Consider the following 13,829-nt stretch of genomic DNA (forward strand, 5'->3'; position numbering starts at 1 on the left):
CCTTGCCAGCTCTGCTCTTAACTGCCACCTGATAAGGAATTTCACCAGCTGGAAATGTAAATAGGGTAAGCAGTTGGGGAAGGCTGGCATAGCTGTCCTCTTCCAAAACTCAAGTTGCACTGCTGGTTGTTCAGATTGCACTGCAGCTGCTGTCAAAATTCATTCTTACTATTCACATCCCTTGTTTATACAAATCCGTATGTATTCTGCATTCTTAGCCCATTAAATTCATACAAAGAATAATCATATTAAAAATACTAGCAGCACCGTATGTTGTTTACCTGCCAGCTCAGGATCCTTCACAACAATGTGTGCATTCAACTCTTGCAGCTCTTGGTGAAGCTCATCTAGCTTTTTGTTTGATTTCTTTAACATGTTTTCCACGTAGGCTAGATTTTTCTTATCAGTTGTGGCCTTTTTGAGGTTCTCTGCTCCTTCCTTGATTTTAAGTTCCTTTCTTATCTCTCGCTTGATTGAATCCTTGATTTCATCCAGCCTCTGTTGCACCATGGTGTCCGACAGATCCAAATTCTGGCCTAACCCCAAACACTCCGAGACTTGGTGACTTCGGCCATCACCCTACAAAAGGAACAAGAGGATTAAAGCAAACATTTTTGTCCAAGAAACTCTGTTCCTGTGCAAAAATTAGATCATTTTTAAACTTGGAAGAAAAATTGCTAAAACTATTCCATTGCACTTAACCATCTAAACCACTTGGCAATGCACTAACATTTGAACACAGCAGTCAACCATTCAAAAGATGCAGTTTTTCAAACACAACATGGTTAAAAGTATACACTTATCTAATGTCATACACCAGAAATGTTGCAAGTGATCACTTGCCAGTGCAAAATGTCCAAATCTACCTTTTCTGACGTTAAGTATATTTCAAAAGATCAGTTTAACCCAGTGGTTCCCAAACTTTTTTCACTGGGCTGCACTTTCGGAATAAAAATTTGCTCGCGCCACACCGAATTTTTTATTGATAAGAAATACATTCAGAAACAAAAAAGACTCCTAGCAGTGCTTGATTCATAACATAGAACACAACTACTTTATAATATCATAGGACATCCAGAAAGTATAAAACAATGCATGTTTAAACGTTTCTTTGATTGTCCTTGAATCTTCCCGCCACACTTGCCATCCTCTCTCGCCGCACCCTTTGGGAACCACTGGTTTAACTGATCAAAGATTACCTATACATTACATTAAGAGTACAATTAAATACAGTATTTTCATTATAAACATCCTAAAATATCAGTCTACGGCTATGCAGCTTAAATCTTGCTCAACCCAACAATAAATGACTGATGCAGCACCAGTATTTGTGGACAAACTCAATAATTTGATTATATAAACAGAAAATGCTGGAAACACTCTGCTGGTCCGACAGCATTTGAGGAGAGAAGAACAAGAGTTAACGTTTCAAGTCTGTGACCTGTTTAAATTTCTGATAGGTGACTATTCCTCGGGAAACGACAATACTCAAAACTTAAATTTGGATTAAGGAACTGATGCTGCACATCGACTTTACTGCAGCTTAGGAACAGAAAACATTACTGCATAGTTAGCTTTCACTTGCACAAGAGTAGCTCCTGTATTAGTTAGGTTTCAAACTGTAGCAGCTTAGAAGTCTGTCTTTTGACATGCAATGTGAGCACTACAAAAATGTGGAAACCCAGAACAAATGGAAATCAGCATTCCTTTTATCTGGCTGGCCCTGAACAGTGCATGCACAAGTATTTCTGTTCCAACTACACGCAAATGGAAAGCAACATGCAACCTCTTTGCAACAGGTGATGACAGGAGCTATTAACTACAGATGGTAACTGCTGTGTAGAAGAGCGCCAATATAATTTTGTTCTTAAATTCTGTTCAGCTGTCACTGGTTAGTGCCCAACTTTTTGTTAGGTAGGGGTTTCCAGAAAATGAAGTGAAGATGGATGAATGGACCTGATGTACAGATCAGCCATGATCTAAACTGAATTGAAGTTGAGGCTTGATGGGCTAAATTGCCAACTCCAGCTCGTTTCATTGGAATACATTTTTGTATGTGCGCAGCTACTCCAACCAAACCTGACCAAATTACTGAAATATATTTTTGTAATTTGGAAGAGGTACAGGAAACATTCCAAATTTTGATCCAGGCAATCACAAAAAAAATGAAATCTACTAAAAGGGGAAAATTGTAACAGGGGAACAAACCTGTTTCTGCTGCTTAGTTTTAGGATCGCTAGGAGCCTTTCAATACCTTGTAAGCCATTCTATTTGTAAGCCCAGAAACTGAGTGGTGGCACACTTATTCAACTTGAGGGAATCACAATTCAAACAGATCCTACTCTCAACTGAAATCCAAACAATCCTTAGCAAACCTGTTGATTTTCTCCTTCTTGGCTGAAGATATTATAACTAATTATAGCATCCCAATGAGTGCCCAGCCTGACGCTGATTCATTCAGCAGAAAGAGAATCAAATGAGAATCATGCTGCCTTTTCCTATGCTTCCACATGAACGCTACCATCCAGTCCGTTGTCTCAGTGTCGTCACACTGATTGCCTGACATAAAGGGTTGGATGAAAAACAATTTCCTCCAGCTAAAAAGTCATCTTGCCATGACTTCCCAAGTCGTGTTGCCATGACTTCCCAAGTCATGGTTACAGTTGCATTCAACCTGAGATAATGGCACCTTACCTCGACATTGAGCCGAATTTTCAATCCCATATCATCGAACACCTACAGTATTTTGACCTCTATTCCATTGTCAGAGACAATCCTACCTCATTCCATCTGCTGCTGTAACCTTCAGCTCCTTAAAGTGCTCCTGTGAAGCACCTTGGGGGATTTATTATAGCAAAGGCACTCCAATATTCTCCTGGCTGCTACTCCAATATTCTCCTGGCTGCTACTCCAATATTCTCCTGGCTGCTACTCCAATATTCTCCTGGCTGCTACTCCAATATTCTCCTGGCTGCTACTCCAATATTCTCCTGGCTGCTACTCCAATATTCTCCTGGCTGCTACTCCAATATTCTCCTGGCTGCTACTCCAATATTCTCCTGGCTGCTACTCCAATATTCTCCTGGCTGCTACTCCAATATTCTCCTGGCTGCTACTCCAATATTCTCCTGGCTGCTACTCCAATATTCTCCTGGCTGCTACTCCAATATTCTCCTGGCTGCTACTCCAATATTCTCCTGGCTGCTACTCCAATATTCTCCTGGCTGCTACTCCAATATTCTCCTGGCTGCTACTCCAATATTCTCCTGGCTGCTACTCCAATATTCTCCTGGCTGCTACTCCAATATTCTCCTGGCTGCTACTCCAATATTCTCCTGGCTGCTACTCCAATATTCTCCTGGCTGCTACTCCAATATTCTCCTGGCTGCTACTCCAATATTCTCCTGGCTGCTACTCCAATATTCTCCTGGCTGCTACTCCAATATTCTCCTGGCTGCTACTCCAATATTCTCCTGGCTGCTACTCCAATATTCTCCTGGCTGCTACTCCAATATTCTCCTGGCTGCTACTCCAATATTCTCCTGGCTGCTACTCCAATATTCTCCTGGCTGCTACTCCAATATTCTCCTGGCTGCTACTCCAATATTCTCCTGGCTGCTACTCCAATATTCTCCTGGCTGCTACTCCAATATTCTCCTGGCTGCTACTCCAATATTCTCCTGGCTGCTACTCCAATATTCTCCTGGCTGCTACTCCAATATTCTCCTGGCTGCTACTCCAATATTCTCCTGGCTGCTACTCCAATATTCTCCTGGCTGCTACTCCAATATTCTCCTGGCTGCTACTCCAATATTCTCCTGGCTGCTACTCCAATATTCTCCTGGCTGCTACTCCAATATTCTCCTGGCTGCTACTCCAATATTCTCCTGGCTGCTACTCCAATATTCTCCTGGCTGCTACTCCAATATTCTCCTGGCTGCTACTCCAATATTCTCCTGGCTGCTACTCCAATATTCTCCTGGCTGCTACTCCAATATTCTCCTGGCTGCTACTCCAATATTCTCCTGGCTGCTACTCCAATATTCTCCTGGCTGCTACTCCAATATTCTCCTGGCTGCTACTCCAATATTCTCCTGGCTGCTACTCCAATATTCTCCTGGCTGCTACTCCAATATTCTCCTGGCTGCTACTCCAATATTCTCCTGGCTGCTACTCCAATATTCTCCTGGCTGCTACTCCAATATTCTCCTGGCTGCTACTCCAATATTCTCCTGGCTGCTACTCCAATATTCTCCTGGCTGCTACTCCAATATTCTCCTGGCTGCTACTCCAATATTCTCCTGGCTGCTACTCCAATATTCTCCTGGCTGCTACTCCAATATTCTCCTGGCTGCTACTCCAATATTCTCCTGGCTGCTACTCCAATATTCTCCTGGCTGCTACTCCAATATTCTCCTGGCTGCTACTCCAATATTCTCCTGGCTGCTACTCCAATATTCTCCTGGCTGCTACTCCAATATTCTCCTGGCTGCTACTCCAATATTCTCCTGGCTGCTACTCCAATATTCTCCTGGCTGCTACTCCAATATTCTCCTGGCTGCTACTCCAATATTCTCCTGGCTGCTACTCCAATATTCTCCTGGCTGCTACTCCAATATTCTCCTGGCTGCTACTCCAATATTCTCCTGGCTGCTACTCCAATATTCTCCTGGCTGCTACTCCAATATTCTCCTGGCTGCTACTCCAATATTCTCCTGGCTGCTACTCCAATATTCTCCTGGCTGCTACTCCAATATTCTCCTGGCTGCTACTCCAATATTCTCCTGGCTGCTACTCCAATATTCTCCTGGCTGCTACTCCAATATTCTCCTGGCTGCTACTCCAATATTCTCCTGGCTGCTACTCCAATATTCTCCTGGCTGCTACTCCAATATTCTCCTGGCTGCTACTCCAATATTCTCCTGGCTGCTACTCCAATATTCTCCTGGCTGCTACTCCAATATTCTCCTGGCTGCTACTCCAATATTCTCCTGGCTGCTACTCCAATATTCTCCTGGCTGCTACTCCAATATTCTCCTGGCTGCTACTCCAATATTCTCCTGGCTGCTACTCCAATATTCTCCTGGCTGCTACTCCAATATTCTCCTGGCTGCTACTCCAATATTCTCCTGGCTGCTACTCCAATATTCTCCTGGCTGCTACTCCAATATTCTCCTGGCTGCTACTCCAATATTCTCCTGGCTGCTACTCCAATATTCTCCTGGCTGCTACTCCAATATTCTCCTGGCTGCTACTCCAATATTCTCCTGGCTGCTACTCCAATATTCTCCTGGCTGCTACTCCAATATTCTCCTGGCTGCTACTCCAATATTCTCCTGGCTGCTACTCCAATATTCTCCTGGCTGCTACTCCAATATTCTCCTGGCTGCTACTCCAATATTCTCCTGGCTGCTACTCCAATATTCTCCTGGCTGCTACTCCAATATTCTCCTGGCTGCTACTCCAATATTCTCCTGGCTGCTACTCCAATATTCTCCTGGCTGCTACTCCAATATTCTCCTGGCTGCTACTCCAATATTCTCCTGGCTGCTACTCCAATATTCTCCTGGCTGCTACTCCAATATTCTCCTGGCTGCTACTCCAATATTCTCCTGGCTGCTACTCCAATATTCTCCTGGCTGCTACTCCAATATTCTCCTGGCTGCTACTCCAATATTCTCCTGGCTGCTACTCCAATATTCTCCTGGCTGCTACTCCAATATTCTCCTGGCTGCTACTCCAATATTCTCCTGGCTGCTACTCCAATATTCTCCTGGCTGCTACTCCAATATTCTCCTGGCTGCTACTCCAATATTCTCCTGGCTGCTACTCCAATATTCTCCTGGCTGCTACTCCAATATTCTCCTGGCTGCTACTCCAATATTCTCCTGGCTGCTACTCCAATATTCTCCTGGCTGCTACTCCAATATTCTCCTGGCTGCTACTCCAATATTCTCCTGGCTGCTACTCCAATATTCTCCTGGCTGCTACTCCAATATTCTCCTGGCTGCTACTCCAATATTCTCCTGGCTGCTACTCCAATATTCTCCTGGCTGCTACTCCAATATTCTCCTGGCTGCTACTCCAATATTCTCCTGGCTGCTACTCCAATATTCTCCTGGCTGCTACTCCAATATTCTCCTGGCTGCTACTCCAATATTCTCCTGGCTGCTACTCCAATATTCTCCTGGCTGCTACTCCAATATTCTCCTGGCTGCTACTCCAATATTCTCCTGGCTGCTACTCCAATATTCTCCTGGCTGCTACTCCAATATTCTCCTGGCTGCTACTCCAATATTCTCCTGGCTGCTACTCCAATATTCTCCTGGCTGCTACTCCAATATTCTCCTGGCTGCTACTCCAATATTCTCCTGGCTGCTACTCCAATATTCTCCTGGCTGCTACTCCAATATTCTCCTGGCTGCTACTCCAATATTCTCCTGGCTGCTACTCCAATATTCTCCTGGCTGCTACTCCAATATTCTCCTGGCTGCTACTCCAATATTCTCCTGGCTGCTACTCCAATATTCTCCTGGCTGCTACTCCAATATTCTCCTGGCTGCTACTCCAATATTCTCCTGGCTGCTACTCCAATATTCTCCTGGCTGCTACTCCAATATTCTCCTGGCTGCTACTCCAATATTCTCCTGGCTGCTACTCCAATATTCTCCTGGCTGCTACTCCAATATTCTCCTGGCTGCTACTCCAATATTCTCCTGGCTGCTACTCCAATATTCTCCTGGCTGCTACTCCAATATTCTCCTGGCTGCTACTCCAATATTCTCCTGGCTGCTACTCCAATATTCTCCTGGCTGCTACTCCAATATTCTCCTGGCTGCTACTCCAATATTCTCCTGGCTGCTACTCCAATATTCTCCTGGCTGCTACTCCAATATTCTCCTGGCTGCTACTCCAATATTCTCCTGGCTGTCCTGCCATCCTCCATAATTCTAATTCAGAATGCTGCTGCCTGTATCCTAACAAGTCCCACTCAGCCATTACCTCATGCTTGCTGGCCAATACTGGTTATCCAACATCTCAAACTTAAAATTCTCAACCTCATCCTCAAATACTCTTGGTGCCTCCACCTTTAACCTTTTCCAGCCCAAACAACGCTCAGAGTTCTGTGCTTTTGTGCAACCCCATTTCCTTTCCTCCCATCCCTAACTTTACTCCTTCAAAACCCTTGTATAAATTTACTTCTTTGAAATCAACGTTCCTAATAACTGGCAATATTCATGTGATTATGTTTGCTATGTTCCTTGGAATATTTTTCTCCATTAGAAATTCTGTTTAGATCCAAACTCTTCTTGAATTTGCCTGTTCTCTTGATCCACTAGAGCGTAATTCCAAAGTATCTTCCACAAACTGCCACTGCTTTTATTTATGAACTTTGACAATGAATGCTGGCAGGCTAATTTTGGAAATCAAAGCTGTGCCCATCTTCCTTCTTTCTTGGTACTTAGCAAACGTGCAAAGGACAACTTACAATAATCAGCAGCAATCTTGAACAACGTTCCTTTTGTTAATCCAATTACAAGATTGGCTCTTTAGTTCATTTTAGCTCAACCATTCAAAACAGAGGAACTGCAGGCCTACCCCTCCAAATGGACTTTTAACTGAGGCTTGCACTTAAAATAGACACAAGAAAAATTGTGTAAATGCTGGTTTCCATTCCGGCCAATTACCACCCCATCGTCTACTCGAAATCATCAGCATTGTAATGATAGCACTGTCAATGACACCTTCAAATTGACACTTAAATCAGCAACAACCTGCTCATCCAACACTCAATTTAGGTTCCACCAAGGACACTAGACGTCAGAGTTCATTACAGCCTTGGTCGAAATATGGACAAAAGAGTGGATTCCAAGAGATGAGGCGAGAATGACTGCCTCTGACACCAAGACAACATTTGACAGTGTGGCATCATGGAGCTGCAGCAAAATTGAAGTTCATAGAAATCAGGAGGATGGGAAGGGGAGAGAATTCTCCATGCCTTCCATTTAAGAGGAAGATGGCTGTGGTTGCTGGAGGCCAACCCCAGAAAATGGCTGCAGGAGGTCCCCTGGGCAGTGTCCAAGGCTCAATCATCAGCAGCTTCAATGACATTCCCTTCATCATTGAACTAGAAATGGGAATATTTGCCAATTGCAATGTTCACTTCCATTCGCAGTTCCTCTGACACTGAAGCAGTCTGCTCCCCGATGCAGCAAGACCTATACAACATTCAGACTTGGGCTGAAAGTGGCAATTAAAATTTGAACTATACTAATATCAGGAGAGAATCTAACCATCTCCCCTCAATATTCAACAGCATTACCATCTCTGAAACCACCAGCAGCATTCTGGGGGCTACCACTGACCAGAAACTGAACCAGCAAATAAATACTGTAGCTACAAGAGCAGGTCAGATACTGGGAATTCTGTGACAAGTAACTAATTGCTTGACTGTCCACCATCTACAAGGCACAATGCAGGAGTGTGATGAAATACTCTCCACTTGCTTGAATGAATGCAGCTCCCAACATTCAAGAAGCTTGACACCATCTAGGACAAAGCAGCCCACTTGATTGGCACTCCATCCACTACTTTCAACATTCACATCCTCCATAACAGACACAATAGCAGTAGTGTGTGCCATCTACAAGGGAGCAATTCATCAAGCCTCCTTCGACAGCACCGCCCAAACCCACATCTCCACAACCTTGTGGGAGTAGGGCAGCAGATGCACAGGAATACAACCATCAACAAGTTGCCCTCCAAGCCACAGAGTTATATTGTTGTTTTGTCACCGTCAATGGATCAAAAACTCAGAATGCCTTTCCTTGAAGCACTGTGGATATATATTTGCCAGAAGAACTGCAGCTGCTCACCATCACCTTCAAGGAGGATAGGGGATGGGCAACAGACACCGCTGTCTTGCCAGAGATGTTCACATCTCAAGAATGAATTTTAAAAACCTCCAATGACTTCTGAAAATCAGATCCTAAATTTGCCCGTTACCAGTTTAAACCCATGTCCGACGAACATGGATTGCCTGAAGTCATGTTTCATGTCTGTATCATTAAACACTAATCTTTCAAATTAAAAGAACCAAGTTCTCTAACTTTGCCTTTGTATATCATTCTTCCAGGGCTAGGAACCCATCTCTGGCTCCAAACCAAATTGCCTACAGGTGTTGGACTTTTCTTTTATAAACACCTTCATAACTGAAATTGGATATGTATTCGGTGTATGATTTGACTACAGAACTGCAGCATTTTAGCATACCATTCTCAGGCGTCACCAACCGATTTGGGTATGTTGCTCAATAATTAAGTTGTTCTAATCACTGCTACACAATATATTAAGAACTTGCATTTATAAAGCACCATTACAAAAGGGGGAAATATCCCAAGATGGCCAAGGAAGAACAGTAGGGAGTCTGAAGAGCCTTTTAAAAAGGCAGAAAGGAAAGAACATTTTTGGGAGCAATTAAAAAAAAACAAATCTGAACTTGTACAGCATCCTTTATGATCAGGTATACCCCAAAGCAGTACTTCTAATGCAGGAAAATGTGGCAGCCAAACCATGCACATAAAAATCTCAAAACAGCGATGAACTAAATGGCTATGTTTTCGGACAGGTTGAGTTAGAGTAAAATTCACAGAACAGAAGTCAGGAAGGCTGGAAATGAAGGGATTTATTGGAAACAATTTTAAATTGGGTGCTTTGGGGAACAGGGAGCTTGTGCATGACAGCGAGAATAAGTGGGACATAGTTTATGTCAGCACGAGTGGCAAACAACCAGATGCGAGTTTGAGGCCTGCAAGGAGAATGAGAAAATGAGAAATTACGTTGAGGTGATGAACATGTGGGTACGGTTGCAGAGCAAGATGTTGCAAAGATAGAACTAAGCACTTTGATGTATAGCATATGGCACTCAACGTATACTATGCATTACCAAGATACCTTAGTTCTATCTTTGTAGCATCGGCTATTCATGTATTTTGTTCAACACGCAACGGTGCAGTAAGAGGTCATAATGCCCTTTCACCTGCTCTGCCATTCAATAAGATCGTGGATAATTTCAGGTCTAAATTTCTCTTTGCTGCTCAATTCCCACTTTGTGATTCTCTTCCGGTCCTAAGTGTCCAACTCCCTATACTAAAGTGATGCCCAGTTCTAGGCTCTCTAGCTGAAATAGCCACGCTGCATCTACTGTGACAAGCCCGCTCAAAATCTTACATTTTCAACGAGCTTACTTTTCATTCATCTGAACTCTAGCTAATATAGATCCATTATACTCGATCTCTCTGCATAGGGCGCCCCTCTCATCCCAGGAATCAACCCGGTGAACCTTTGCTGTACTCATTCAAGTATATCCTCCATCAATACGGAGTACTCCATCTATCGTCTCACCAAAGTCCAGTAAAACTGCAGCAAGACTTTTTTACTCTAATACGCCAAACCCCTTGCAATAAAGACCTTAATTCCCCTTCCCAAACTGCCTGTTACACTTGGGTGTTGTCCTTGCATATGACATGCAAAGTTATCTAAAAATGGAGAGAAACTTTTTTAAACCAAAGTAAATAACCTCATTTTCCCATGTCCCTTGCCATAATTAACCGAAAAAATATGTCCCTTTGTAGACTCCTCGCAACTAACTTTCCTACCCAGTTTTGTATCAGCAAATGAAAACAAAGAGCTGGAAAAACTCAGCAGGTCTGACAGCACTTAAGGAAAGAGAAACATAATTAATGTCAAGTCCAATATGTCTCTTTGTTCTCAGACCTGCTGATATTTCCCAGCACCTTCTTATTTCAGATCTCCAGCACCGACAGTTTGTTTTTATTTGTATTGGCAAACAGACACACTACACTCAGCCTTTTCAACCAAGTCATAAATAAGGATTAGAAAAAGCTGAGGCCTCAGCAGAGATCCTTGCAGCACCCAACTAGTAAATGTCTAGTGTGACATCAGTGTACCTTTAAGAAGTGTTTTTTTAAAATCATGTACTCTGCAGTTATCAGCAATCACGAGTGTCTTTTTATTGCTGCTTAAACAGGCGTTTGTTTATTTTTACTGGGATGTTTATGACTCTGCATTGTTAAGAGAAAAACTGGTTGGCAGGTCAGATGAGTTTTTTTTCCCATTTTCAGTTTGGAGCTGCAGGTTTGAGTTTTAGTTTTAGAAGGGGCATCAAGCTGAAAAGTCTCTCCCTGATTTTGGAAATTCTGCTGGTTAGCTGAAAGCAAGGTTTTGCCTTTCTGAAGGGGGCAGGGGAAAAATCGGCTTGCTTAGAGTCCCTGGTGTTTCGAGAAGCTGTTCTGACTTCAAACTGTTCTGAGTTAATTCAGAGAACTGCAGATGTCATCCAAAGGTCTCAAGTCAAGTATAACATGAGCATTAGTCTTTGCTGTGTTAAACCTGTGAAAAGTGTTTTTTTCGTCGGAGATTGGTTTGATTGGAACATATTAGATACATTTGTTAAGGGTTATACTATATCATTTTTGTAACTGATAAAAGTTCTTGCTAATTTTCTTACTATACATGTTAACTATATTCTTAAATAAACTTTGTTTGATAAAAGCTCCCTAGTGAGTCATTTGAATCATACCCGATGTGAAACATATCATGCTTATCCTAGCCAAATTTAAGGTGCAAAACTTACTATCCATGTGGAGTCCACATGGAGTTTCTGACCTGAACCATTCAGAAAATGCCATTAATTCTTATTGTTTCTTTGTCATTTAACGGATTCCCCAACCATGAGCCTTTATATTGTGCAACAACTTTGTGACACCTTATCTAACATTTTAAAAATCCAAGTTTCCTACATCCACTAACTTCCCCTTCATGTATCCTGCTCGTCACATCCTCAAAATTCTGAGATGTTTATCAAACATGATTTCTTTTTCTAAACCATGTTGACTGAATGATAAATGTCCTGTTACCACTCCTTTGTACCCATTCTTCAAATCTTGAGCTCATCCAAAAACTATTGCCCTATTCCACACACAACAAATCCTTTTCACACTTCACCCATGGTAGTTGACCTACACCAACTCCATTTTAAAATTCGCACCTTTTTCAAATTCAAATTGGGGGCTTTGTTTCGCACTCTCCCCCCCAAACTCTAACTTTTCCAACCCCGACAACCCTCAGGAAATCTCTCCACTCCAACGCCTTTTGTGCATCCACGATTTTCACTGCTCTATCATTGGTGCTCTACCATGCCTTTGGCCTGTCTAGGCACAAACTCTGGAGTTTCTAAAACATCCCCAGCTCTTTCTCCCTACATCCAAAATGCTCCTCAAAACCTACCTCTTTGACAATGCTTTTGGTCACCCATGTCAAAATTTTTGTGACTTAATGTCAAATATTGTTTGATAATGCTGCTGGAAGTACCTTTGGACATTTTGATGCTATAGAAATTCACAGCCCTTAATCCCTCTATTAAGTTTACCACAGCACCTGTTCCAAACTAGGCCCTGACTACCTAACATCCCTTTATTGTTTTCATGCCTCAGTTAATCTTTCTTCATTATCAAACACCATTCCACTTCTTTATAGTGGAGCAGTGACATTTTCAAAAATAAAGTAGCTGATCATCACCCCTTTTACACCTGTACCCCTTTGTCATAAAACTGGTCACTAGGCTAATTGATACTTTAAATAATTAATTCACTCTCCTCATTTTCAAAATTATCATCCTTTTTATCTTTGCAAAGCACCATCCTTTTTGCTCCGGTTTCCTCCCACACTCCACAAAGATGTACGGGTATGTACAGGTTAGGGTGATTAAGGGGCAATTTTGCATGGCCAGTGTCAGGGGGACTAGCATGGTTAATACATGGCGTTAAGGGGATAGGGCCTGGGGGGGGATTGTCGTCGGTGCAGGCTTGATGGGCCCAATGGCCTCCTCCTGCACTGTAGGGGTTCTACGATTTTTTCTCAACCTCTTTTCCCCACCAAAGCTCTTGGACACATTTCCTCCCAAATCCACATCAACTTCTTTTGCAACACCCATGTTTCAATCTCTCCAATCAGATTTTTATTCCTGTCACAGCACTAACGCAGCCTTAATCAAAATGGTGACTGTGACCAAGGTGCATTACCTCTCTTCAAACCTCACTGGCCTTTCACACAGTAGATCACAGACCTCCTCCAATGCAGTTCCTCCATTAGCCAGCTCAGTGGGATTATCCTGGCTTCGTCCCATTTTATCTAACAGCCAAAGTTTCAGCAAAGACTTCTCTTCTTTCCCTGCACTGTAACCTCGAGTCCCCCAAGGATCTGTACTTGATCATCTTTTCTTCCTCATCTATGTGCAGTCCCTCGCAACATCACTCGCAGACATGGGCCAGTTTCCAAATGAACAATGACAACACCCAGCACTCTCTTCACCCTTCACCCCTCCACTGTAGCAGTATTGTCAGATTGTTTACATGATGCACAGTTTTGGATGAGCTGCAGTTTCTTCCAGTTAAATATTAGAAAGGCTGCAGCTATATCCATGGACCCTTGCCACCAACTCCACATCCTCATTAATAGTTTCCGTACCCTCCTCATTCACTGTCACAGATTTCTCCCAACTCTGATGTCATATTCAACCCCGAGCCACACTTCCGATTTAATATACTCTCCATTACAAAAGACCATATAATCTGATTTCTGTAATTCTCTCTTCCACTAGCCACCCCACCCCAGTCCTCGTGCCACTGAAGTCCACACATCTTTGTCACCTTCAGTCATGGCAATTTCAATACTCAGGCCAGTCTCTTATTTTCCATTCACTGCTGACTTGTATTCTATCCTGCAGCTCGTCTCTCTTCAAACCTCAA

General features: G+C 42.9%; 1 protein-coding gene across 1 annotated transcript in view; it reads right to left on the bottom strand.

Annotated features, from left to right (window-relative positions):
• Positions 1 to 13,829, bottom strand: part of LOC144497517 (serine/threonine-protein kinase N2-like) — a 118,828-nt gene that overhangs the window by 59,107 nt on the left and 45,892 nt on the right. The window contains exon 2 of the mRNA XM_078218903.1: positions 282 to 579. Within this exon, the coding sequence (XP_078075029.1) occupies positions 282 to 579 (298 nt within the window). The remainder of the gene's footprint in view (positions 1 to 281; positions 580 to 13,829) is intronic.

Source organism: Mustelus asterias, chromosome 8 (assembly GCF_964213995.1).
Source record: "Mustelus asterias chromosome 8, sMusAst1.hap1.1, whole genome shotgun sequence".
Classification (NCBI taxonomy): domain Eukaryota; kingdom Metazoa; phylum Chordata; class Chondrichthyes; order Carcharhiniformes; family Triakidae; genus Mustelus; species Mustelus asterias.